General features: G+C 40.1%; 1 protein-coding gene across 1 annotated transcript in view; it reads left to right on the top strand.

Annotated features, from left to right (window-relative positions):
• The first annotated feature begins 1,081 nt into the window (after positions 1 to 1,081).
• LOC124162954 (puratrophin-1) overlaps positions 1,082 to 26,099 on the top strand; it is a 1,076,650-nt gene continuing 1,051,632 nt past the window's right edge. Inside the window, exon 1 of the mRNA XM_046539729.1 lies at positions 1,082 to 2,059. Coding sequence (XP_046395685.1) covers positions 1,964 to 2,059 — 96 coding nt within the window. The 5' untranslated portion in view covers positions 1,082 to 1,963. The remainder of the gene's footprint in view (positions 2,060 to 26,099) is intronic.

The raw sequence follows: 26,099 nt of genomic DNA, 5'->3' as shown, positions 1-26,099 counted from the left end.
ACGAAATACTGCCGTGGGCTTCCGTGGAGATTCGAACCGAGGGCCCGATAGGCGCGAATCCAGTCCTGCATTCGCACCGCGGCAGTGGGACGTCTGACCCCCCGCGGCAGTCCGGGCAGCCCTCCCAGCCCGCGCGGTCGAGCCCGCGAAACCCCGCAACTTCAAATAGCCTTCACCGCCTTTCCACTCGCCGCCCGCCCCCTACCTACCCCCCTCGTTCCCTATCCCTCTCTTCCCTCCTGCACACTCCCGCCGTCCTTCCAACTTACTGACGTAATAAACTCGAGCACCTCTCACAGAGCTGGGCTCGAAGGCGGACGCGCGTCTTTCTCATATGCTACATTCCCCGAATGCCCGCTCCCCGGGACGGACTCCTTGCAGTCCGCCCGAGCAAGCCTCTCGCGCTCTCTTTTTCCCTCCCCGGCAACCTCCGACGCCGATCCGCGCCAAACCTAAATCCTTTCCTTCCCTCTCGATTCACTCTTGAGAATATCCACCCCACGACCGATTCATTTACTCTAAAAACAAAGTTACTCTCTTTAGAAACAGTCAGATTAACGCCTCTCAATCCAGTGACTCTAGCGTACACCTTTTATGTCGTGAATCCAAGACAAAATTTACTCGAAGAGTTGTCCGTGATACAGTCGGTTGAAGGATTACTTTTGCAGCTATACAGGAAAGCAGAACCTCACGTCTTTCTCTTCGATTCGCTCTTAGATTATCCACCTCGCGACAGACTCATTTACTCTAAAAAATACAGTTACTCGTCCTTAGAAACAGTATCTAAACTTCTCAATCTAGTGACTCTAGCGAACACCTTTTTTTTAACTCCAAGACGCAAGTTACTCGAAGAATTGTCCGTCATCCAGTGGTTGGAGGAATACTTCTGCGGTTATCCAGGAAAACGGAGCCTCATGTCTTGTTCTCAATATATTTTCATATGCTTTCTATATTTCCTCATTGGAAGTGGAATGTCCATGTTATTGCCTTGAAAATCAAAGACTTTGGTCGTCAAATCGTCGAAAAATTTCACGCAGGTACATACGTAACTTTTGTTTCTCGATACATACAGTAACCTACACATACTCACAGTCTTGTTTACGTGCACGTAATACTTTCAGTTCTGCAGTTTTTTTATGAAATTATCATTTTATTCTTATTGATTGTTTGCCCCCTCGTGAGGAGAAATATTCGTACGAATACACTATGAAGGCGCTGTAAATTCAATCACACACACCCAGCAAACGTCCGATCAACAATTTGTATACGCCTACCCCCTAGTACACCTCTAATCGCAAAAACATCAACACACACAGCCAACACCAATCTGCCTTGGTCAAGCAAAAAACTAAACTAATTCGCGAACAAGCCGATTGATATAAGTCCACCCTCTCCCACACACACAATACGTCACCACTATTCCCCTCTCTCTTTCTCTCGCACGCAAACGTAACACTCCCTTCCCTCGCTCCCAGCGCCCCCAATCCTCCTCGCTATTTTATTTTTCGCTCCTCCCCAATCATGAACCTTCCTTGCCGCCTCTTCCTGCCCCCTCCGCCCCACGACGAGCGGCCCCGCCCCCGAGGGCCGGCCGAATGACTCTTTCTTGTGTGTGTCAACTTGGCGTGAGCCAAGTCTCGCCTCGGATTTGACGTACCAGGAGACACGGACGTTCTTCTTTTTTTTATCCTACCACGTTCGCCAGTTCGCCGGTGCTTTCCGTGTCTGTCGGAGTGGAGGGCTTTGTGCTGAAAGTGCATATGTGTCCCGGAGAAGTGTTTTGTGAGTGCCTTTGTGTTTGAACGAGGGATATATCGAGTTTTCTTGAGCTGTTTGCCTGGGACGAGACGGTCGGAGATCACCCGTTTTCCTCGGTGGGTGATCGTTATTCCGTCCTTTCGACCCTGAGGACATAGCCGGAGGAATTCCTCGCATTGTGCCCACGGATTCATCTGGATCGCCGATGACCTTCGACTTGGTCAGGATGTGCACGAGGAAATTCATGAGCGCAGTGCGCTGGGTCTTCACCTACCCGGGGAGTCAAAGCCACAGCTACGAGGTGAGTGGAATGCCTGCGAATCGGATATTTTTGCGAAATTTTATCTTCAGTGGACCGTTTTCGTGTGGACAACGCACGTGTGTTTCTCAGTGTCCTGCCGGTGATACACGAGCTAGGCCGAAGGGTATCCAAGGTCGCTACGATATCAAGGGGTTCCAATTCCCCATAAATTTGGGGAGACATGGTCAAAAGGGGAGGCATTAATATCAATTGATCGGTCTATTTTTGTGATGACAACCGTTTTTGATGATCACAACCGTATCTCGTTTTAAAATTTCCGGAGTATATAAAGTGGACGGTATTAAAAATTTTCCTGAATCTGTAACATGAAAATTTTGCCTCAACATTTTTCTCAAAAGTGATTTTTTTATTTGCGATAGGGGCAAATTTTGACTAGAGTTTAAATGCTCCAAAATTTCAAGGAGTTTTAAACGAGTTATTTATCACGAAAAAGACAAAGTATGACCGGTAGAATGAAAATGATGCGTTTTCTCTGTATTCCATCCAAATTAACCCCTCCAAAGTGTGTTTCATTTGCCAAAGCATACGAAACACACTTTAAAACACACGTACAAAATCCCTTACTGCCGCCTGAAATTTATTCCGAGATCTAGCTTTGGTGCTCCGAGAGTTTTGAGGACTGACCCTAAGGTCATGGATCTAACCCCCCAAAGAATTCTTACAGAGCAAGGTGGTCCAGGGAGAGGAATTGCCCTATGTCCACCTTCCGAATGTGTCAAATTCAAATGTCTGTGGCTTGATTGGGGGTGAACTCTAACCTCACCTATCCACCACAACCTCCAGGCTACTGAGTGAATGACCGGTGATGTGTCTCTCCTCTTCCTGACAGTGTGAATTTACCGTGCCGGTATTTTACTCTTGTTTTTCGTCGCTGGATATTATCACTCTGCTCCTTGTTATCCCTGAAATCCCCTCAAGTATTCGTTGCCGTGGCTCGCTGTCTTCTATTTACGACGTCGCTTTGGAAGGCGTGAAAAATTCCGTGAAACCTTTGTCACGCGTGCTTGGCCAATTAAGTTTTCACTCGCATAAATTCGCCGGAGTTTCCACCGCGTGTCATGTCCAACGAGTGCATCACTCTCTATTTTTACACTTACCGCAAGGATTTACCTATTTGTCTCTAATCGCTAATGTATGCATTGTAACCATTCGTATTCCTTTCTTCTTTCTCTTCTGCAATTCAGTACGTATATGGCTAAAGAGCGAGTGTTAAAGCAGCTATCAAATTGAGGATATGAGTATATGCAATGCGATATCTCCACTACAAATTTGTCGAATCGTGGAGTGATCATGTGACAAGGCATAATGAAGTTGACCAGTTTGTTGCGAGTAACTTGAGCATGAAATGTAGTATTTTTAGTACGCATATTGAACGACACATTATTATTAATTCGATTTGAATCAAAATTAACAACACCTGAGTGAGGTACTGAGCTTAAAAGAGGGTAGGGAACGAGATTAAATAAAACCCTTGGCTGAAAAATATTTCCAGACAGCTTCAATATACAAATTATAAAAAAGATCAATACAAAATAACTACTGATATAATATAAAAGAAAGAATGAATGCAATATTTCTATTAACTCTTTCCATACCCACTGATTTTTCCTTTTTGTGTTGTCTGTAAGACTTAATAATGCTCCCAATGTTTTCGGAAAATTTAGATAAGTCTATTTTTAAAGAAATTTCGCCATCTTTCCTCTTAGAATTAGTTAATGAGTTAAAGGGAGAAATATTCAGTCCGTCGGCGGATGTAATTTCACGATGATAGTTTTTGTACCTCAGATAACTGAAGGAATATATATGATTGAAGTGGAAAGGAATAGACTAATGACAGGGGCATCCTAAGATTGAACGAACGCATGTGGATTCACAATCTTACAAACGACCGCCTTACTGCAATCAAAATTGAAATCATCAAGGTAGCATGTTAGAGGTCTTCCGTAGCTATTATTTTTTACAATATTTTTTATGGAAAACTACAAGAATAGACAGATTCTTTCTCGGATCGACGATTCACCTTCAAGGAACACCTTATTAATAGTTCCCGTTATAGTAGCACGTGTATTCGTCCGTGAATCGATCACAGGAATGGTGAATACCCCTGAGGCGAGTGAAATGTGATATACTTCAATGACGTGCTGCTGCCATCGGAAGAATTTCCTATTCCCAACAAGTGGAGCAACAGTCATACGGATTCCTCGGAAAAGTTGGCCAATGTTGATTGCAGCCGCAAAAATATTGGTCATGGGTGTGGATACATCCAGGTACAAATATAAGCGAGCGTATCCTTGGGGGTGAGATATTTTTTTCAGCCAGCCTCAAGGCCTCAAAAGACTGCTAGTGTAAAGGCGGGCGTATGCTACAGTTTGGGTCATTTTTTTCACGAATATTACAATAGAGGATTCTCTAGTCGGCCTCATTATGTTAACGACCACCGCGCATTTAAATGGGTTTACTAAAGTCTCCACTCGCGTCGTTGATGGACAAATTGATTCGAGTTTCACGGGGATATAAGGTATAATTAGCGGTGTCAACCGAAATTTACATTCATGTTGATGTTATTTATCAAATTCATAACTCTTCAATGCTATTCTTAGCAATCACGAGCATTATAATCCAAAGTATTGGGTAAAAGTGGATCGCATTGCACTCATCACCGCGCCGCGGACAATTTTGAAAACCGATTAAAATGTGACCGAAGTGGCAACAGAAATCAACCTTCTGTGGGATGGAATTGGGTCTCCTGAATGCAGTCCCCTTGTATTTTTTTTTACAAATTAGGATCGTTTCTGTTGCCTTGGCTGCATTTCGGGCGTTTCAGCACTTGTGTCTTTGCCGAAGAGGGGAATGCCGATGTGGTTGTTTGTGGGCGAAGCCCCGGATGTTCGCAGAGAGACAAGGCCTAATTGCATCTACTGGACTCCCTTCTCACAAGGATTTTATTCCGCCCTCGTCGTCGTCCCAACAAAGGTATTTCAGACTCCGGAGCTGCTTTCCGCATCACGCAATCATCATATTAATATTTCTTTGGATTCCGCATACGATAATAATGTTCTCTCCATCTGACTTTCGCGTTCTACGTTTCATTGCCGTAATAGTAAAAGTTAATAGAAGTAACTCGGGTAGTTCTGCAAGTTCCTCATTTTCTGTGTGTGATAATGACGTGTGAAGGAGGGGTTCGGGTTGTACGAGTGGCTATAGTGATGGCTTCATACTCCCGAAGTTCAGATTCAAATCCCGGCTGAGGCATAGATTTTTCAGACAGCCAGATCCTTGAATGAATTGAATTATCAGACTGCGAGATCCTTGAGATTGAAAAGGGTACCTTAAGTAATGTACTCCGTCCGTCGGATGAGATGTTAAGCCGTGGTTACCTTAGCGCTTTTTGTTAAGGACAGGCTAATTCCGAAACCAAGTTTCTTTCTACTCTTCCTTCCTGACCCCTCCGTATGGGGTAAATTACCTCAACTTTCGAACCCCCTCTCCAATACCATACAATGCCTACTCAATATTCTACTCAAAAATAATAATAAATTCAATACATACATTAAAATGAAGTCTTAAAAAAATTTAACAAAGAATAAGCATCGTTGAAATTCGAAAAAAAGATCTGTAATTTCATTAAAAAGGCATGGAGATCAAACATAGCTGAAAATGAATTGATTATAATGCTCACGGAAAGAAAGTAATTGCATCAACTAAAAGAGTATATGTGAGATGTATGTTTCATACAAAAAATAATTACCATCACTCTGTAAAACTATCCAGACTGAGGCAGTATTTAGGGAGCGCATGGTCGATAGCACGAACGTGTAGATAAAGACAATGTGCGACTGTGACCACGTGCGTAAGAATAATTTGGAAGTTCACTAGATTGCTAGGAGCCAATAATAAGAAAGGACATTGGATTGTTTTAAGCAGGGGTGGCAAGTGAAACGAAACGAAAATGTTTCGAAACGAAACTTGATTATTACGAACGAAATTAAAATCACCAAGGAGTTTAGTTTCGTCCCGGGACGAAACTTTACTCCCAGGAACGAAACTAAATTAATCGAAACTCCGCTGCTCATAGTCATGTTTCGATCCCAGAAGTTGAGTGGAGGGAGATAATAGAGCATAGTTTCGACCCATTAAGTTTGACATACGTGTAGGGAGGTTAAAAAAATATGAGTGCCCCATGCATCTAATGGCGGTAGGCCGAACCTCTACTTCATTCAATCATACGTCGTACTTGATGTGTGGGTCGAAACTAAACTGTTCGAAGCTGAAGCACGTGGTCCCTCCGGTGCGAAACATTCTCTGCGTTCCGTTTCGTCCCAGAGCTTTAGTTTAGTTTCGTTCCGAAGTAGTTTTTACTCCAATTTCGTTTCGAAGCCGAGTTTAGCTCCCCGTGTTTAAATCCATTTCGTTTCTACATTTCGCTCCCGGGAAAGAAACTATTGAAATTTTATTAATTTTGGCTTTCGTTTAGGTTCGATGCCATCCATGGTTTTAAGGAATTGAGGATTCCTCACCTGGAAGTCGCGACGTCATTGCCTCGGACAATCCACATTGACCTTTCCTCAGCGGAAAGAACACGAAGTTATGCATTACTCTCGCATTCTTCCTCTGGCAATGGCATTTAATCGTCTGCTGCGAAAATATCAACGGCTGAGGCGACCCCTCGCTCGCGTTTGTGCCTCAATGCGTGGACATTTACCAGATTACCGCCGCCATTTGTGCTCGTAACAAGTTGTTTCGTACGAATCTACAGCCAAACAATCAGCGTTTCAGTTCATAAATCTCAATTTGCACCAAACTGTGACTGCGCTTCCAAAGCAGGGCTATTTTAATCAGGAATACTATCATGATGAAGAGATTAAAGAGTATCCTCAATGCTTCATCTATATTATTTCAATAATTAGGAACCAACGGACGGAGAAATCTAGCAAGCCCATTGATACCACAAATTGGTGTCGTAGGGCGTCACCTCTTTAGAAAACATATGCCCCAGTCCTTTCTATAAATTGACAGTTTTAACAAATAACAGTTTTAACTAAAATGCATACAGACTCATCTGTCACAGGTAGGTTACCCATTCAAAAGTTGTAAAATTTTATATATTACATAAAAAATCATCATGAATCAGCTAATTCGAACTCCAACTTCTGAAAGAAATATACCTACTTCGAACATAATTTAATATTTGAATGAGAATACTTTTTCGCTTTATTTCAGAGTTTGATTATTTCACTGCGGCGAAATTCTAAAAAAATAATGAAAATTATAAGCATTACCCGAGCTGTTATCTTTTAAGGTTAGCAATATTTAGTGATCGAGACATAATATATTCAATAGCTTCTTTAGCGTATCAATTATATACATAATATTAGAAAGCCACAAATAGAAATTCAAAAACCTTGCATCAGATCAAAGGCCAGATGACTCTTAATTTATAGCGAGCAATAGGAAATTCCAATAGTGCCGAAAAAATGATGGGCGCATACAACGCTTTTACTTTTATATGGTGCCATTTAGTGCGGCCAAATATTCCAAGTTACTGTTATTTCATCATATACGTAATCCCTACCGGATAAAACTGCCAAGCCTAATTTATTCTAAATTCCGTTATCCGTTGTTAATATCGTTGCTTCCAAGTTGGAATAAAACCGCATTGAGATAGGGAAGGTAGTCGAGCAAACCGATATTAAAATTTTTCACCGCTGGACTTCATCTCGCAGATAACACGGACTTAAACGTAAGAAGTCAGTGAGCATTTCTCGTTCCCTCACTGTTGATTATTTTCACGAAAACAATGCCTTAGGGGCACCGTAAATAAGCTTGGCCATCCAATGCCTTCGCATATTTTCACTGTCTAAATTTCCCGTTCCTTTATAAATGCCTAACTTTCTATCCTGTTGGAAGTTCTTGCTTCCATCAATTCAATAAAGCATTTATGTTTGAAGTTCTAAGTCGGAGAAGTTCGAATTCGTTCGTTTGCAATCGACTTCAACCGCTAGTAGGAGGGAAGTCACCGTTTCTTTGATCGTCGACGCTACCTTCACCCAAAGTATGAACTGCCATGTCTTCTTAAGCAATATTCTCACGAATAATTATTTTCGGAATAGGTATTAGTGTTTACAATATTTTTGTATCATATCGTCTTCAATTTATATCGATATATATTTTGAAATGCGTGAACTCACTCTATCAATGCATAAGAGTAAAAGCTAAACTGAATAATTAAGAGGAAATTTCTATCAAAATGTTCCATAATTTTCCAGAAAGTTTCCAGTCCAGTCCAGTTTCTTAAAACAGCTAGTTTAGTTTACATGCATAATTACTATGCTTGAAATAAAATACTGAAAAGATGAACTTATAAAATTTGAGATGAAATGCAGTCGATAAACATGGTAGGTCACTAGTCGTTTTGAAAATGTCCTAAGTATAAAGAAAAAATAAGTGTTTGAAGGAAAAAAATTTAATATGTACAGTTGAGAAAACATAAAGAACACGTCGAATGTTTAACGGTCATCTATCCCAATCGAGTCATCAATCCCATGCCTGTGATAACGTTTTATACAGAACTCCATGGTATATGGACTAAGAAAAATGAGTTTGTGTTCGGTAAAGTCGGAGGATTGATCATTCGGGGAAAATACTACTAGCAGATGGCATATTTTGCCTGTTGGCTGCATTTTTTATGAAAGAACCTGCTTGGGAAATCAAATGCTGAAAAAAAACTGAAACTGAGCGACAGCGAGAGTGGGCGAGAGTGGTAGAAAAAAGTAATACAGAATTACAGAATGGGATTCCCATATTTGTAGCACTTCTGGGTTAAAAAGTCAATTCATCCTTTGTCAATATAGCCTCATTCTGGAGATTGAGCCAATAAAAATTGAAGACAGCGCAACAATTGTTCATACTTCTCTCTTATCCACATGTGACGGTATCGCTTTAAAAATTTGAGGCTTCAACTAAAAACCGAGGAATTTAGGAGAGGATAATTGACGAATAAGGGTATGCTTTGAAAGGTATCCGCAAAATGCTGACGACATCTTTGACATAACAATTATTTGCTGAAGAGGCATCTTCTAAGAAGGAATGGATTACTTTGGAAAGGAACTCTTTATTGTACCACGAGGGATGCTATATGAAATCAGAAAATGGAATATGAAATTTATGCTATAGAAAAACATAGCAATTCTTCTAAAAAATATCAGCAATATCTGGCATTACATTTAAGGACATATAGATGAGGCGATCCCAATCTTGTTGAGTACGGCTAACATTTCACCCCCGAGTATACTGCACTACGCCGAACAAATGCTGATAAAAATGTTAATTGAGTGTTGTTCGCTTTTTGCCTTATAAAATTCGATGATAAAACCTGGGTTTTGTATGCAGGCCACTTCACGTTTGGTACTTAGGTACGAAATTTCCGAGGAAATAAAGGTAATAATGCCGATACCGGGGTATCTTCCACCCTACTCAATCTTGAATAATTCTTCCCTTGCCAAATGTCCTGCCTCTCATTAGCGGCGAATTGAACATCAGGAGTCGGTCGCCTGAAGAATAAAAGTGGAAAGGTCTGCGTGGACAAGAGCCTAAAATCAAAGGAAAAACAGTGCGTTGGCCATCCAAGGAGACACAATCAGGTAAAATATGAACAAGAGTGTTCAAGGTGGCTGCGCAGTAATTAAAAACTGAGGAAATATTTGCAATTCCCTACTTCGTTATTTTTTATACGAAATGGAAATAGCAGTTTAAATAGTTTAAGATGGATTTATTGAAAAATCTATGTCTCCTCGCTCTTCGTGATTGTTGAATTTGATGCAAATTAATAATTTTCGCGAAGTATAATGATGGGAAAAATTTAAATAAAATTCTTCTTACAAGTACTTGGGGAAAGCACGTGGCTAGAATTTTGATTCAGGGGTCCTTGGGTGGCGTGCGGGTTGCCTATACTGGTAGTATGTTTTCGAATTCGCACCCAATAGAAAATCATGAAGATGACGGACCAGTAGCTTCCATTCTCGCCGCATTCAAGTGACAATTAACTATGAGTCAATTTTTTTCCTCCACCGTACAGGCAGGCAGTCAGCATGACTGTACCCGTTTCGAGTAGGTACTTTTAACCAGAAAGGTCCTTATTGCAAGGAAGATTTACTAATTGAAATGCTTCTTTAAAGTGATTTCGTGATAGACGTTATGAAATGTGGCTGTATTGAAATATGGTGTCAGAGGATAGGTACCCCTGGACTAGTTTTGTTATGAGGGGATGTGAGGCGGGTAGTCGCCATTAAGGAAGAAATTTGGGGGAAAGGGATTTTGTACACGGACCCAAAGGCCTTTAAAGCCACCAAGGCAATGTGCCTGACTTGGGGCATAGCAAAAACTGCTAGGGGAAGACAATTAAGAGAAAATGATAGAATAAGGGTGGGATGGACAAATATGGGGAGCAGCAGCGCAAATCTTAGCATTATTGCACTTATACATGCATTGTTGGTCGCCAGCAAAAATAACCGACGGCGACCTATCAGTTCACCTATTGACTCTTATTTGATACGATCCCTAGAGTATCTCGAGGTAGATGGTCACGTCCCGCCATTGTAAGAGACAATCGTCGTGTAGGAGAATTCACGATGTGCCATCCTCAGAACCTGAAACAATCCGGAAACCAACTTTAGAAATTCTCTCCGCGTAAACTCAAACTGCCAACCTGTACCCCTCGGCCGTTCTTTCGGGAGACCACGTTGCCTTCTGTTTAACAATTCAGTCGAACGCCTCAACAACACCTCTGCCTCGTCACATTCCCAGACCTCTCTCGAACTTCAAAGGGATATTATCAAGCTAGACGCATCGCTCGCACATTGTGCGTGAACCGCTGAAGCCGTTTGTGAGGCACCTCTGCATGACGGAATGCGTGCCTGCCGCGGAATATCCGCGATTTGAACGGCCGAGGACGACACCCGCGCGAGCGGTTTGATCGCTAGCGTTATCTCTCGACCGAAAAGGAGAACTACCGGCGCTCTCCAGTTCGCGCGCTGAATTCGATTGAAGGAGTGTTTGCCAGAGAACACGTAAAAGTCGACAGGGCGTTCAATGTCATGCGAAATATACAGATATTTTAAATGAGCGTAAATTATTGAGGTGTTCCATGTTTGTCAATGGTCAATTATCCTGATATTATATTGACGCGGCTCTTTGACATTCTTCTAAAAGTGCTATTGTGTTCATTCTTAAACACCTACTCTCTTTTAATCCTATTTAATCTAGTTTTTTATTGTTATTTGTGAGCTTCTTTTGCCATTAGGTGCCTTAATTAGGCATTTCTTTGTGAAAGTATCCAAAATTTATAAATATGATTATACACGAGAACCATATCCTCATTTGTTGAGGTAAGGTGCGAAACTACGTCATTTAAACAAGATGGAATTTTCAGACAGGCGAATTCCTCTCAAGCATGGCTATTAAACTTAAAAATAAACAAAATTCCCTTTTGAAGGAAATATATACATATTTTTAGTCGGAATGTATTAACCCAACCCCTAATTTCATACTGAAATAAAACATGGCGCTGAAGCTCCTGAAAGCATGAAAACCTTCACGTCTGGATTTTTCCGAGGCCATTTGGAAATATCCTACGGCGTCTTTAAGTGGAGTAAGAGTGCAGTGTCATTCATGCATGAGTATTAGAAATATTTTCTCGCTGTGGCCTAAATACCAAGACTGCAACTATCTCGGTTGGATTCAGTTTTGTTTTTCATGGCACCATATTTTTCCTTGGTAACAGTATGATACGGCTACTAAGTAGTATAAAAACGGAGGGATGAAGAAACTGACAAATATTTCTCATGAGTATGTTATAGTACACATTCCAGTCATCATTGACAGTACTTGAGGCATTCCGAAAAACTTCATATCTGATGATGTTGTCGACTGATTTCTCCACTTCACCGTCTTAGAGGGAGGGGCCCTTAAAAATTGCAGCTGTTCAGCTTAGACCTCTTGCAAATGCGAAAAAATGCTGGCCGAGGCCTTTGATGATGAGCTAAGAGCTTTCATGTCAGTGAGGGATGCTAGCAACACCATTTCCGAACAATCCGCCCCACATCGCGAAGCCGCGCCTCATTTCTCACTGGTACAGCTCTCCCTAACGGCGCAAAATTGTTCTTCTCAATGCTTGTCCAAAGAGAATTACGCTACATTTAAAAAATATGGTATGGTATTTGAAGGAGGCGAACGATAGATGAGGGAATTTGCGCCATGAGGGTAGAGTAAGGCAGGAAGGGTGGAGATAAACCCGGCGTCAATATTAGCCTGATCTTAAAGGAAGGTGCCCAGGGAACCACTGTATAACGTCCCATCCGATGGACCGAGCGACGTACTTGAAGTGACCTCCACAAAGTATTCATGCAGGGATCGGGCGGTCGCTGAGGACTCTCTACCACCACTGGGATTTAAACGAGGGGCCACGGGATGGGAAGCCAGTATTATAGCCGCCAGATCAACCCAATTCCTTCCCGTTCAAGTATTCAAGCATTTATATCCCAAGTCACTTCCTCCTCTGATCCCCCTTCTGGAGGTAGAAAAGCTCTTATTTTTCCTCCATAGTCATTCTTCCCCGAATTCTGGCCTGCCCAATATCATATCTTATGGTTGTGGTATCTATTATTTTCATTTCAGTGATAGTTAAATAGCAGTCAAGTCAAAATAAAATTAATCACTTGCCTGAAAATCCAATGCACCTGAATCTATTACATATTCATAAATAGGTAGAGTAACTTTCATAACAATTTGAACGTCTAATATTCCATAAAGATATTCTAAATTATTGAGAATACTATATATTCATCAGCGTGTAACTATGTAAGATATACATCGTAATAACCGTGACAATGCTACAATTCTAGAGTAAATTGGAAATGGGATAGTGGTAGGGCAGGATCAAATTGATTTTAATTTTCTTTTCTCAGTGCAGATCGTAAGTTATGACTCATCAGGTGCATTGCCATCTCTGAGGCATAAGCGTTTGATGATGATGTCATAGTTTAGTCGCATGATGAGATTATGAAACATCAAATATTATCATTTTAAAATAAGCATTTTCAATAATATCAGAGCTGAGTGCTTTCATAAACATGCTTTAATGAAATACCAACCATTTGTCATTGAACTTCGAAAACTACGTCTTAGGTGCATAATGAAATAATTTTAGTCGAATAATAATGAAATTAAATAATTTTAGTCGATCACAGCTGTAGTATAGTGTGCATCACATTGTGCATCGCATCTACTGAAAAGGATGAAGGGTTACTGAAAATTTATTTATTGAACTCGAAATAAGGTATTTTAGTACTTGCGCCTCATTTCTTATGAGATGTTCCGCGAATTTCCTAACAAATGAATCCAGCATTGAACTCTTTTTGTATTACACGTCTTTATTCTGTATTGCACGTAATTATTCTTTATTCAGAATTTACTTTACCCTCGAGTCTTATACACTTTTGGGAGCCATGGAGTCGTAGCCATTACTTAAAGGAGTAGTTTTGAGTCTCTTGACTAATTACCACATCATATTCAAGCTGCACGTGATTAGTTTAAGCTCATTTAACATTTGTATTTACTCATAAATATTTGTATTCTACATTTTGGGCCGAGTTCTGGATTATTAAATGAAAAATTAGGCGTCCTTTGCAATATTAAATACTTAGTAATTTACAGGATTTTTATAAAGTAAATAATGGTTGAAACGATAAAACATAAGCAAATGGTTATAAGGCACATTTTACATCGAATATTGGGCTCACAACATTAAGATAGAACGAGTCTGTTTAATTTCGTGAAAAGTGATAACAATTAATTATAAACTGCGTCTGTGAAATTAGCGAGGGATATTTGAGTGGATAAGTGCTTACGGTTTCTCCTGTTTTTTGGAGCCGAGTCGAGACTGCAATCGTAATTTATAATTACATTCTACTTGGAAACATGGAAGTGTAGGTATTTTTTTGTCCTTATTTCTCCACTCTGCCCTACTATTCCATATCCTTCCCTTTCGTCTTCATTGCTTTCGTCGATCACTTCGATGGAGGAGAATCTCTCCGCCTCTCCGAAAATTTAACACGCCGCCAATTAAAGCAAAAGAAACACATGAGCCCATTATCTCCCACCCTCGAGAGCTTTCATCATCAGCTACGAGTGTACTTTAATTAAAGTTTTCATCCGTGAAAATTGAAGGTGTCCCACAATAGCTCTCCCGACGAGGGACGTCGGACCCAGTATATCACATGGCAGGGAACTCACTCGGAGCGCGGGAGTGCGAGAAAGTTTTTATTTTCTGCGCAAATGAATAATCGGAACAATTAAGACGTTATTCTGAGGGAGACCTGGAAAAAAAATCTGCAGTTAGCATAGATCTTCAGTAGGTCAGGGTTTTCTCTTTCTAGAGTGAAGCGCGCTTCGGAGGGGGAAGGAATGGTGGGCAGGTTAACTCGTCGCCATGGCTCAACAATAGAGCTTTAATGATTCTCGAGGTGGGGAAGGTTCCGAAACGGAAAGTATTCGGTTCAGGAGTGCGGGGGTGAGGAGGGCGTCATTTTGCATGGGAACATCTCCTTCTCCCCACTCCGGGATTAGGGCCGCTCGCCTTTTCAAATGCCTTTGGTGGAGAGATAAGGATCTCTCCGTCTTTAATCTGCGTGTGTATATGTGGAGCATCCTCCGCGAATCTAGGGGCCATAAAAATTGCTCGTGTCTCTCGTCACTCATGAGGGGAGAGCCAGAAAACTGGGACTTCTCTCGCGCAAATAAATGAGCTTTTCTGGAGGGAGGAGTTGGTGGCGTTTTAAGAACATCAGGCTATCTCTGGTAAATCTCCTACCATTCTCTTTGGCTTTGAAATGCCATAGTATGCGAGCGAGATGACCAAGATTCGCGGATCTCCGCGTCAGTTTTCGCGTACATCCATGGGTACGAGCGCTATACTGCGATATTAGCAATGAAAACACTTCGTGGCTTCTACAATTATTTAAAAGAATTACTACCGGTTTCTGCTCTTACGCCATCATCAAGTACATAATTAAATAAATAAAAGATCGTAGCACTTTACCACAAAAAGGTTTTGCTGCGTGCAACGCGTTTCGGCTCACTGAGCCATCATCTTGTACAAGATGGCCTTGTGCCAGATGATGGCTCAGTGAGCCGAAACTCGTTGTACGCAGTAAAATATTTTGTGGAAAAGTGCTACGATCTTTTATTTATTTAAATAAGTCTATCTTCCACCAATTGAAGTCTGAATGTGTTGAACTTATCAAGTACGTAAATACTGGTATTTACATACGGTATTTATGTGCTTGACAATGGCGAGAGAGCCGAAACGTTAGTAATTTTTTAAATAACTTGTAGAAGTCACGAAGCGTTTCCATTGCTAATATGGAGTCCTTCCACCATGTTCAAGCCTCTAGTTTCGATTTAAATTCACTCTACTTCGAAATAATAGTTTCTTAGCATTATGGGTGAGTGCTCGTAAGTCAAGTGGTGAACGGCATGAGATGTACTAAATCGAGAATTAAAATGATAATGAGCAGTGAAACTAAAGTGAGCAGAGCTACCTATCCATTCCACATAGGTAATAGGGTGGTTTCCTATTATTTTTTTATTACCTAAATCGAAAGATTATTACTCCTGGAGTACGTATTTCACGCTTTTAGATTTTTAAATGACGATATCTATTTTTCGCGATCAAATGAAAAGTGAAAAATTTCAAGCGCGCGAAAACGCGACGCGTAAGTAGGAATGAAGGGAAAAAGTCCGTACGACGCATTTCTGGTTCCCCCTCCCGCCTGGTAGGTGACCTTGATCGAGGCTCTGAGCGCTGATAGGACGCAGGATGCTAACGGGTAGCTGAGTACCTTCCTGTCTGGTAGCGCATGGCTTAAAAAAGGTTTATTAATACCTTATCAATCGAAGAAAACTTTCCGACCTTAGCCAGTTTTAATAGGTGATTATTAAGACATGTTTCCCTGAGCTCTGTGACTCATGCATGCATTGGTAGCCTCTGACGATGCATAACTCCTATCCTCTCGTGTAGAAACTAGGTCCCTGTGACGTCACGTGGAGTGGAATCGCATGGGCGCCAATCTGGCCTTTTTCAAATGAGGATAAAATTTGACCCTTGCCATTCGTCTAAACAGGTATTTCAAAAACCAAATACTTTGTGTATTATGAATACACTAATGGTGGGTAACGAATCGCCATCAATGCCTTTTGTTTTCTTTGATGAAGGAAACTACCCTATTGAGCTACGTCTCCGAAAAATAAGTTCTAGAGGATTGCGAATCGTGGACTGAGTTGAGAATCGCTGATGCAAGTCGGATTCGAGGGTATTGCTGTTTACGCTTGATCAACGCACATTTTTATGAATTACAATAATAAAATTGGTGAAGATATCATGGGAAAAAGACAAATGCGTCACTTCTCAATTCATTAAAATGATGATGAATAAGGGTTTTATTTTACCCTTTATAACCCAATGTTGCTTCTAAGCAACATAAAAATGTTTAAACTTTCAGCTCTGTTCAGGAGATATCTAGACTACCTATTATTTTGTAGAGTACATTTTAATGACGAAATATTTAGCTGCCAGGATAATTATCGTGGAGTGTAAAATTTTCAAGTTTTCACAATGAAAAATCTTGAAATTTTATTTCTCCCAGAATCAGCTCTGGGTTAGAAAGGGTTAATCGCCAGCTATCAGAGAAGGCGCACTGTCAGAAGTTGTTGCTTTTGTTTTAGCATCTCTCTACCTTTGTTGATATCTTTCTTAAAATTCTTATTGGGTGAATTCATCGTCTCCCATACTTTTTCTGCACTGTCCTCTTAAAATTACATTTTCTCCATATCACCCAAGATGTAAAAAAATTCTGTATCCGTATAGGTATTATTCGTTCATTTGAGGTTGTTTTTCATCATATGTTACGCTAATATCAACCATATCAACCTCAAGCTTCCTTTTTCACTGAATTATATGCCATTCCTATTCAAATTAGCCAGGTAGAGCAAAATAGATTATCATAATCATCAAGAAGGTATGCTCACTAGGGGAGTGATGGTAGAGGAATTGTGGCCTGGTTGCCAAGGGTCCCTATCGATGTGACGTCAGAATCTATTAAAGCCGCACCTATGTCAAAGGGTCATTCTGATTGTTCGTAATGGGTGATTGGAGCTATGGAGCACGTACAAAGTTGATCCAGTGCCAGGTAGGCAATGGAAACGATGCCCTTGCATCACAGGAACACCGAGGTTAATGCTGCATGCGGCCATTTCACCTGCTATCTCATCTCCCGGATAGCCCTGTTTTTCTTCTGCTCTGACTCTAAACTTGCTGCTGAGTGCACCCAAGGAATCGACAACTTGGCAGAGAGTACAGTCGTAAATTCTCCTCAGTAGTTAACCAGAGATGAAACATTTTAAATGTATCCATTGTTATTTTCTAAGGTTGTACCTACTTCCCTTGCTTTCAAAGTCTGGGAGCCAAAATGGAATATTGGTATCTGTATATTTTGATTAAGTTGTCACAAATACTTTTTCGATTAAAGATAGGTAAATAGTGGCGTATTTACAGAGGAATATAAATAGGCGAACGCTTAGCTTCAAGCGATTTAAGGAAGTAATGTCGAAGTACAACATCTCAGAATAAATATTCTGTCGCATAGATTTTAATTTCATTTAATGGTTGCTCAACCATTCGTTTAGTGAAAACATTGTCAATGGCCCGCACTACTGAGTTGTGGACTCGCGAACAATGAAGGCATTAAGTATTGGAGTGAAAATAATGGAATTTCTACTTTTTGTCTTTCATAAGGTCAGCAGTTCCGTATCTTTATTATATTTAAGAATAAAACTGGAATGGTTTCTCCAGCACTCTAAAGTAGAAGGAAATTATACAGCTGTGTTATCATAGTGATGTTATCTATGGTTGAATTAATCGGGCTTCGCTGCATAGTTTTACAATCTCGTAGCATCAGGGAAAGGTAAATTATCATTAGCTGGTTACTTAGTAAATGATATAGTAGAGGAGCCTACTTCACGTAGTGATTAAGGTCCCTAAGAAGGTGCTCTGCGGTATATGTAGCCTGATGCAAAGAAAAGTAGCCTTTGCTTTGGATTTTATCATCTAAATGTCGCACAGAGGGAAATATCTAATTTTTGTTGTCCTGCGCAATGGTTTCTCCAATAGTTACGTCCTAATTGCCGTACCTCCGATGCAGGTAATACAATGAGAGGGATGTAAGATATAAAGTTTATTAGTTAATTTTTAATTTTTTTCAATGTGAATGTTGTACATGGGAACAACCAGTCCTGATGATAATTACTGAGTTACGTTGTAGGTCCCAAACCATGTTCCTCACGGAGCCTCTTTACTTGGTTCGACTAACATTTTAACACTTTGCGTGCCATGGACGTAATATTACGTCCTGTTAATCTTTCTGAAGATTGCCATAGGCGTAATATTTCTGTCTTTCTATTTCATTGACTTTGTTTGCATGAAGGCGTAATATTTCGCCCGTGATACTCATACAGTTCATTGCTTAGCGGTTTCGTTATTTCAAATATCAACTTCTTGATGGAAAAAGAGTTCTTTTAATGTCTTGAGGACGAAAAGTCCGCTGTAGCTACCGGCACCCTTCTCTCAGCCCACTTGGTGCGAAAATTCTTTGGAGGGAAGAACCGTTCGCTGAGAGTGCAGTGACCCTTTTTGTCATCCAGGATTTTGAATACTATGGTTGGAACAATGCCTTTTTATGATTTCCATGGTTTTGATAGTTCAAATTGAGCGTAATAAAAAGAATATTATGCATTTTATGGCGGTACATCATTAATTGTTGCAACTTTTTTATTTAAAAAAACAGTAGGTTTTCATTGTTACAATATATATTTAAAAGTTAGCAATACATGCTATTCAACTGATTCACAAAGAAGAGCAAAGTCCATTTTTATTGAAATACACATCGATATAAATATATTTTTGATGCTAAAGTTAAAAAAAAAATTGCGAATTTAGTAAAATTGGCCGGATTTTTCAGTAGGGCTTTAAAATTAGCGGCCAGCACTCAAAGCGTTAAGTTACTATTTAGAATGGTAAAATGGGCTTAATCGTGTATTCTAGTGACTTAATAAGGCCCTGCGTATTCTATCGCTCGAGAAGGACGTTTTCGGTCCGCTAACTAATTGCATTCTTTGGTCGCGCTGGGATGTGATTTGGCAGAGAGAAGTATAGAAACGGTATTCGCCGTTAGAAGAATAAAATGATAAGATCGCCGCCGTGCAGTCCATTGTGATCATCGGTCACACTGGAGTTATGATGGGGTGTGACACTTGAGAGGGCTCATTCTCGAATATATCCATTCCCCGCACGTATAAATCAAAATGCAGCACACGTTACGCTGTGACAATAATAGGTTTCACCAAGATTACTAATAGTTCAAGTAATAGATTTACTTTAAGTTCAAGTAATAGGTTTCACCACATACAAAGTTTCACCAAGCTGAGTTATGGACATTTTTTTTTTATAAATGTCAGCATTAATTAGCATCGTTCATTTATATTTTAGAGTTAAACCGCAGAATTGAACTTAAACAATTAAATGAGCGAAGCGGCTTGTATTTTAAACTCGCTCCTCTTTCATTAGTCACATATGCTGAATAAATTCAAAATATTACATTCTTAATTAACTGTTCAAAATATTATATTTCAAGTAGCGAAGTTATGAAGTTTTTTGTTTATATACTCGGGTAGTTTTTTTCTACTGCTATGCTGTGTATTTGAATCGATTCAAATTATTTATAGCGGCAATGGAGCAAACGGTGAATTTGATAGCAAGTTTTGACATGTACCGCTACTCCAATTTTAGAAATTTAGCTCCATACCATACATTCCGCGAAGACAGCGATTGATGCATATAATCGAAAGTTGATTGTAATTACCTACATAATCTATAGTATCATTTCCGCACTCGTGGAATGTGTAAAGTGAAATCCATTTTCCTAGGATAGAATTTCACCGCGTAAGACCTCAAATTCAAGCCTTATCTTGTCTCACCTTGGATTGCAGATAACCCTGGAAGGTTTGAATGGCAAGATTGGGAAATCGACTTCAATTTAACCTACTACTTTCTATACTTTTTACTACTATTTTCCGATAGTATGTGAAAGGGAAAGTGCAATAGTATTCCCCAATCGATTCACTTCATCAACTCCAAGTAGTGCACGGTGCGCGGGAACAAAACACTAATACTTTCTTCTTCATTTGGTAACAGAGTAATGAATGATATTTAATATTAAGTTTCGTATCATTGGGACTTCGCGCGCTGGCGGAATACTTTATTAGGTTCGTAAAATATTACACCGATATGTCGCATTTTCGTGGATCCCCTTTGTGTTAATGTAGCAAGCCTGGCCCCACACTATGCACGAGAATCGGTTTTAAAAGGATACGTGATTTCGCTGTTACGCCAGCCAGCAACCGTGTTTCAGGTCTTATCAAATTTTCCCCTTTCCTATTCTCGACCTGATTTCATATGTAGCATGGGACGCATCTGAGAAAAACCTTTGTCCTACTTCCCGGATGGCTGACAATAGGCTTGAGAATGTCCCGATATTATTCACACGGTGGAATTAAGGTTACTTTCGTTCGCTTTGAGTTTTAGAATACGTTTGGAGTAAAATAGCGCATTTCTTTTTCCTTTAAAATTGTGTTGTATGTAGCATCTGGCTCTTTGAATTCAAAAGATTCTCGGATAAGACGATCAGTTCCTTAGTAAATTCATGCATACAGAGGAGTTTCAAAATTTACATTCACAGCAAGGATTTAATCACCCATATTATCCATGTGTCCCTGAGATTAAATATTTTATTTACTACCGATCTATGCAAATGGGGCTAGAGAATTAACTTAAAAAGCGACAAACCGCGAGGCCACGAGTACAATAAATTAAAATGAAACTATTTTTCTTCACACATCTTCCACGTAATATATAGTATTCCTTATTCACTTTACATACCCTAACTCCAGAATCTATCATTAGAACTACAAAACCGCGAGATAATATGAAATACCCGTATGTTTAAAAAATCAATCATAGCATACTCTTCTCTGGTAATTTTTCTAAACTTTTCCTGATTTTCCAAACCAAATCAATTTCCTTGATGTTTCCACCTTCTATATTTGACGAGACTTTTGAGGAAACTTGTCTGGTATTTGACAGAGGGCACGAGAGAGACATTTTCATTATTTAGGATCACCCACAGAGACTGAGTTCTAGCTTGTATAAACATGAACTACATATTTCAGAGGTCAGTTAGTTTAAGATCAATATGATTATTTCATTTTCATTCAAATTATGGATAGGGTTGAGGACCTATTGGGCTTATGTTCGTGGGAGAGTGAATTGCGTTCTCGCCGTCTCGTTCTTTGAGGAGCGCATCTCAACTTTTTCTTCACTTACCTTTGCCAAAGATGTGGTTTCCATCCCTCTCCCGCTAACCTTGTCTCTGATAATCCTCCACTCCATCTTTCTGCAATGAAGAGTCCTGTTGGTAAAATATCTCCCTCCCCCCTTTACTCCCGTCTACGTATAGCTCCATCTCTGACAGGACAATGCGACCTCTTTCACAGGCACATGACCTTTGCCGGGACCTCTTTCAATTCCACACGCTCCCACGCCTACTCCCATCTCTTTCCCCCACCCACACAAAATCCTACTTCTCCTCCAAATTTTTGTCTCAGAGACTTCTGCACGTACACAAGGCACCGCCAAGGGGATTGAATAGTGGAGGCCCAATACCATCCCTCAGAAGGCTGATTTCTGTTGCCGCTTCGTTCTCGTTTTAATCGGTTCTCAAAAATGTCCGCGGCGCGGTGATGAGTGCAATGCGATCCACTTTTTCCAATATTTTGCTGCATAGTGTTTGCGAGGAATAGCATTGAAAATAAAAACATTTGATAGATTTTATCATCATGTGCATACATTTCGGTTAATACTCCTAATTATCCCTTATTTCCCCGTGAAACTCGGATCAATTTGTCCGTCAGCGACGCGAGTGGGGACTTCAGCAAACCCATTTAGATGCGCGGTGGTTGACAACGCATTTAGAGGCTGACTTGAAGATCCTCTTTTGTAATATTCGTGGGAACCACAATAAAATTTGACGCTTCCGGAGATGGATTCCTGCCGTCTCCTCACCGGTGACCCGAGGCGCCATTTTCTCGGAGAAGCTCACGTCGATCGAGGATGCGTGACGACATATGGACTCGTGTTCGTGTTCATCCCAAACATACAACCGATATTATAGTGATTCACGGGCGAGTTTATTTCATGACTTCGTTTTTGTTTTAGTTATTTTAACCATGTCTCTTTAGTAGAGCCGACAACTCGTAAGTGCCTCAAGTCTTAACAATTTTTATCGAGGGATTTTAATTTACTCTATTATTATAGCAGCTACAAGTGTTCCTGATATTTTCCCAATATATATTGAAATAAAGTAAATAGTTATTCATGCCGAAAAATGTATAACTTTATTTTTCACCGACATAATTTGATATTTCTTCCCCACGCTACGGTGCAAAGATTTGTTTTACATTCTAAGCAAAATAAGCGATGCATTTTTTAATTACTCGTCTTATCCATCGGTCTTGCATAAGTCGTACACTATAAATCAAGAAATTCACCGTTAGAATTTTGAAATATTTAATTTTTGAAAATATTTTTAGTGCAGGGAATGACTTCAATTTATGGTATATATCACAATAATCTACGTAACTAATTGTAGGAGTAATTTATTATACACTCGTAAAGTTATGTATGGTTACTTTCGTGCTCTAAACTTGAACAATAATTTTACACCTACCAGCGAAAACGGAAAATACCAAAATATTGATGGGAGTAGCCTGCGACGATCAACCATGCTAAATTACATAAGCCGTATTCTTAATAAGTTGAAGGACAGCTCTTCTGATGAAATTGGAAATAAAACTTGCCCTCTCCTTCCAAAAGTATGAATTTCACACGTCTTTTAAGTTTAGGGACAGGGAGGCTCCACCTTAAATAAGCTCAGCGATCGTGTCGTGCACAATGCCAGAAAAATGCCACTCTTGGTTTTCACGTGTCTTGTAGGCATTGATTATCCTCTCTCATCCTAAATATGATACCAATAGTGAATTAGGCGTGTAACCCATCTGAGAGAAACTATTAACAAAGAATTGAAAAATTACTTGTGAAAGGAAAAGGCTGATTCGATGGGCGTCACCCTAAACCAAGCCGTTGCATATGAAAATCCACACGATGAGTTCACTATATGCCATATGGTCCACAAATTGGTCTTCTTGTGAAGATAACGGTGCTTTCTCCATGTTCCAGGAAATGAAGCTCTTGGAGATGCGAAGAAGACTCACCAATCCACACCCGTCAGCCGTCACACGAAAAAATCGGCGTCTTTCCTCCCAACTCCTCTTTAAACCCAAATTATTAGTTCCCCTATCGCCCACATCGGTGAAATGTGTGTCCGGAATAAGAATTAACTCAGAACCTTGCCGCCCAAGAGTTTGATTATAGTCGCTTAAGCTAGCGTTGCTGCTGCCCTCGATATTAAATTTTCAGATTAAATATCACCATATGTAGAGTCAGGTGGTAACTCCAGCAAAATGATAGCAACCGATTCTCCGTTGACATTTAAAGAATACGATGGTGATGTACATGCCGTCGCGTCAATACTCAATTTTTACAAGAAAAAGTAGATTCGTAAACATTGTAGAATACCAAGATGTACGATAATTAAAACTCGATATTTGGTAGATGGTTTGATGGTTCATCTACATCTACATAATACCTCGCAAGCCGCCTCCATAGGCGTGCAGAGGGGGTGATAAGAGACCAGCCGTTTATAAAATAATACACATACGAAGTTCCACCAAGAATCTATCAAGAAATCCTATCTTGTACGCGGGAAAAGCGAATTCCTGTACCTATCCGTTCGGCAAAATATCTCTCTTAATTTATCGCTGACGGACGTGGAAACATAGTGAGGTTCTACTAAGATGCTCTATTTGTCGCTCAGAAAAATGCCTACTCTTAATCGCTCAAGCAATTTAAGCCTAGTGCGTGGCCTCCGGGTCTCTAGCGGCTCCCAGCCTAATTCGCTTAACATCTGGGTAACGCTGTCTATACGCCCGTAGCAGTTTTTGACGAACCGCGCAGCCTTCCTCTGTATTTTATTCAGTTCGCGGATTAATTATTTCTTTGCGGGACCATGTGCCTGCTGAACGTTTCATGTGTAGCCTGAGGAAGGCGAAATAGCTCCTCTCTTATACCTTTTCATCCGAAAATCGAGAGGGAAGGTACAGGAGGAACAAAAATGAGGCATCATTTAGAACGCACAAATCGTTGAGCCGGCTGTGAATCGAAACCCTTATATGAGGGGAGTAATACAAATTTTACAATTAAATTATGTGTATCTCCAAACCTAACTCATTTCCTAATAATTTCGTGAATTTCAAATTTTATGCACCATTTATACGTATTAATTTTAACTTAGATAGGAAGATATTAATAAATTTGGAAGGTGTATACAATGCCAATATCTCCACAAACGCGTCTTACATTGTGCAAAAAAATTGCGAATTTTTCCGTAGAATTCCCTAAGTAAAAACTGAAATTACCATCCTGCACAACTACTTCTCAATATTTGCACCATTTTTTCCACCTCCTCACGGCGCCAACTTCCTTTCTTGTCTTCTGTACAGCGTCGCAATGTTTTTGTCCCGTCAAATGGGACTTAATTAAGCCCAAACCGTGGCGCGGGATAAACTCTCGGCGAAGCGAAAGCTAACATTTTTTTGAGGCAACCACGCTCGCATCCCAGTTTTACGAATGCAAGGCGAGAGAGTGCGTGAGAGACGGAGGAAGTGCATCCGTTGATGGGGAAAAGAGTGGCATGATGACGATCCGCGAACTGAAGGAAAAACTCCGATCTCTCCTTCATGACATCGATGAGCGATGCTTGGTGATATGCGCTTTTTACGATTTCGGAGGAATCAGGGTTGGTCACAGAGTACCGGTTCCCAAATTGATAATTTCCGTCGTATATCCCTGAAAGTTATGTTTTCTAACCGAAAAATATTTCTGCATGCAGTGAGAACTTCTGATAAAACTGAAAAGGCTTTAATTTTACGTAATAACTCCCTAAAGTCACTCTTAATTATTACGGACTAATGCGTAATCCAATTACTTTGGCTATTGGCCTTCTGAATTATCGATTTTGTAAAGTTACCCTGGAGCAAGACAATGAAGATGAAGTAAATATTTTTTAGTAATTCCTTAAGGCAGCGCGCTAAAATTAGGACTTTATGAAAAACACAAACAAATTATCTTTGCGCACTGATCTCTTAATTAACAACAGCAACATGATAGAAACGTGAAAGATTCTTTACCTTCAAAAAGAGTGTAATTATTGACCTAACTAGTTCCCACATAAATTTGTAATTGGTAATAATTGGTAATTAATTGTGAATATGAAATATGAATAAGTAACTGCGGATGGGCCTAGTTACTTTTTTGTTTCTCTACTAATTAGTATGCTATTGTGGATTGAATTGCCTGGATCGAGATGATTAGCTAATATAAATCCATAAATTCTGTGATATGAATGACTTGAAATTGAACATATGGTAACTGGTACTACTATATTACTATGACTGCAACTGATGTGCCAAAATTTTACACTGGCATGTTTGCTATGCATATTTTAATCAATCGAAAGAAGCCATCGAAACTTTTCATTCGTTCGATAGGATGTTGCTGAATCCCACGTAACCGTGTAATTAGTCCCCGATGTCCTCTTACTCCGCTCTGTTGGAGATCTAGGGCCTTTTTCTTCCTCTACCTACATCTCAACCAACCTAAAAGTGGATAACAAGATGTCTCTTAGTCCCACGTTGCGGTTTGGATACTTCCCGCTTCTTAAAACTTAACTGGTGTAAA

Source organism: Ischnura elegans, chromosome 1, assembly GCF_921293095.1.
Source record: "Ischnura elegans chromosome 1, ioIscEleg1.1, whole genome shotgun sequence".
Taxonomy (NCBI): domain Eukaryota; kingdom Metazoa; phylum Arthropoda; class Insecta; order Odonata; family Coenagrionidae; genus Ischnura; species Ischnura elegans.
Note: the sequence above shows the minus strand (reverse complement) of the source record. Positions and strands in the feature narration are given on the sequence as shown.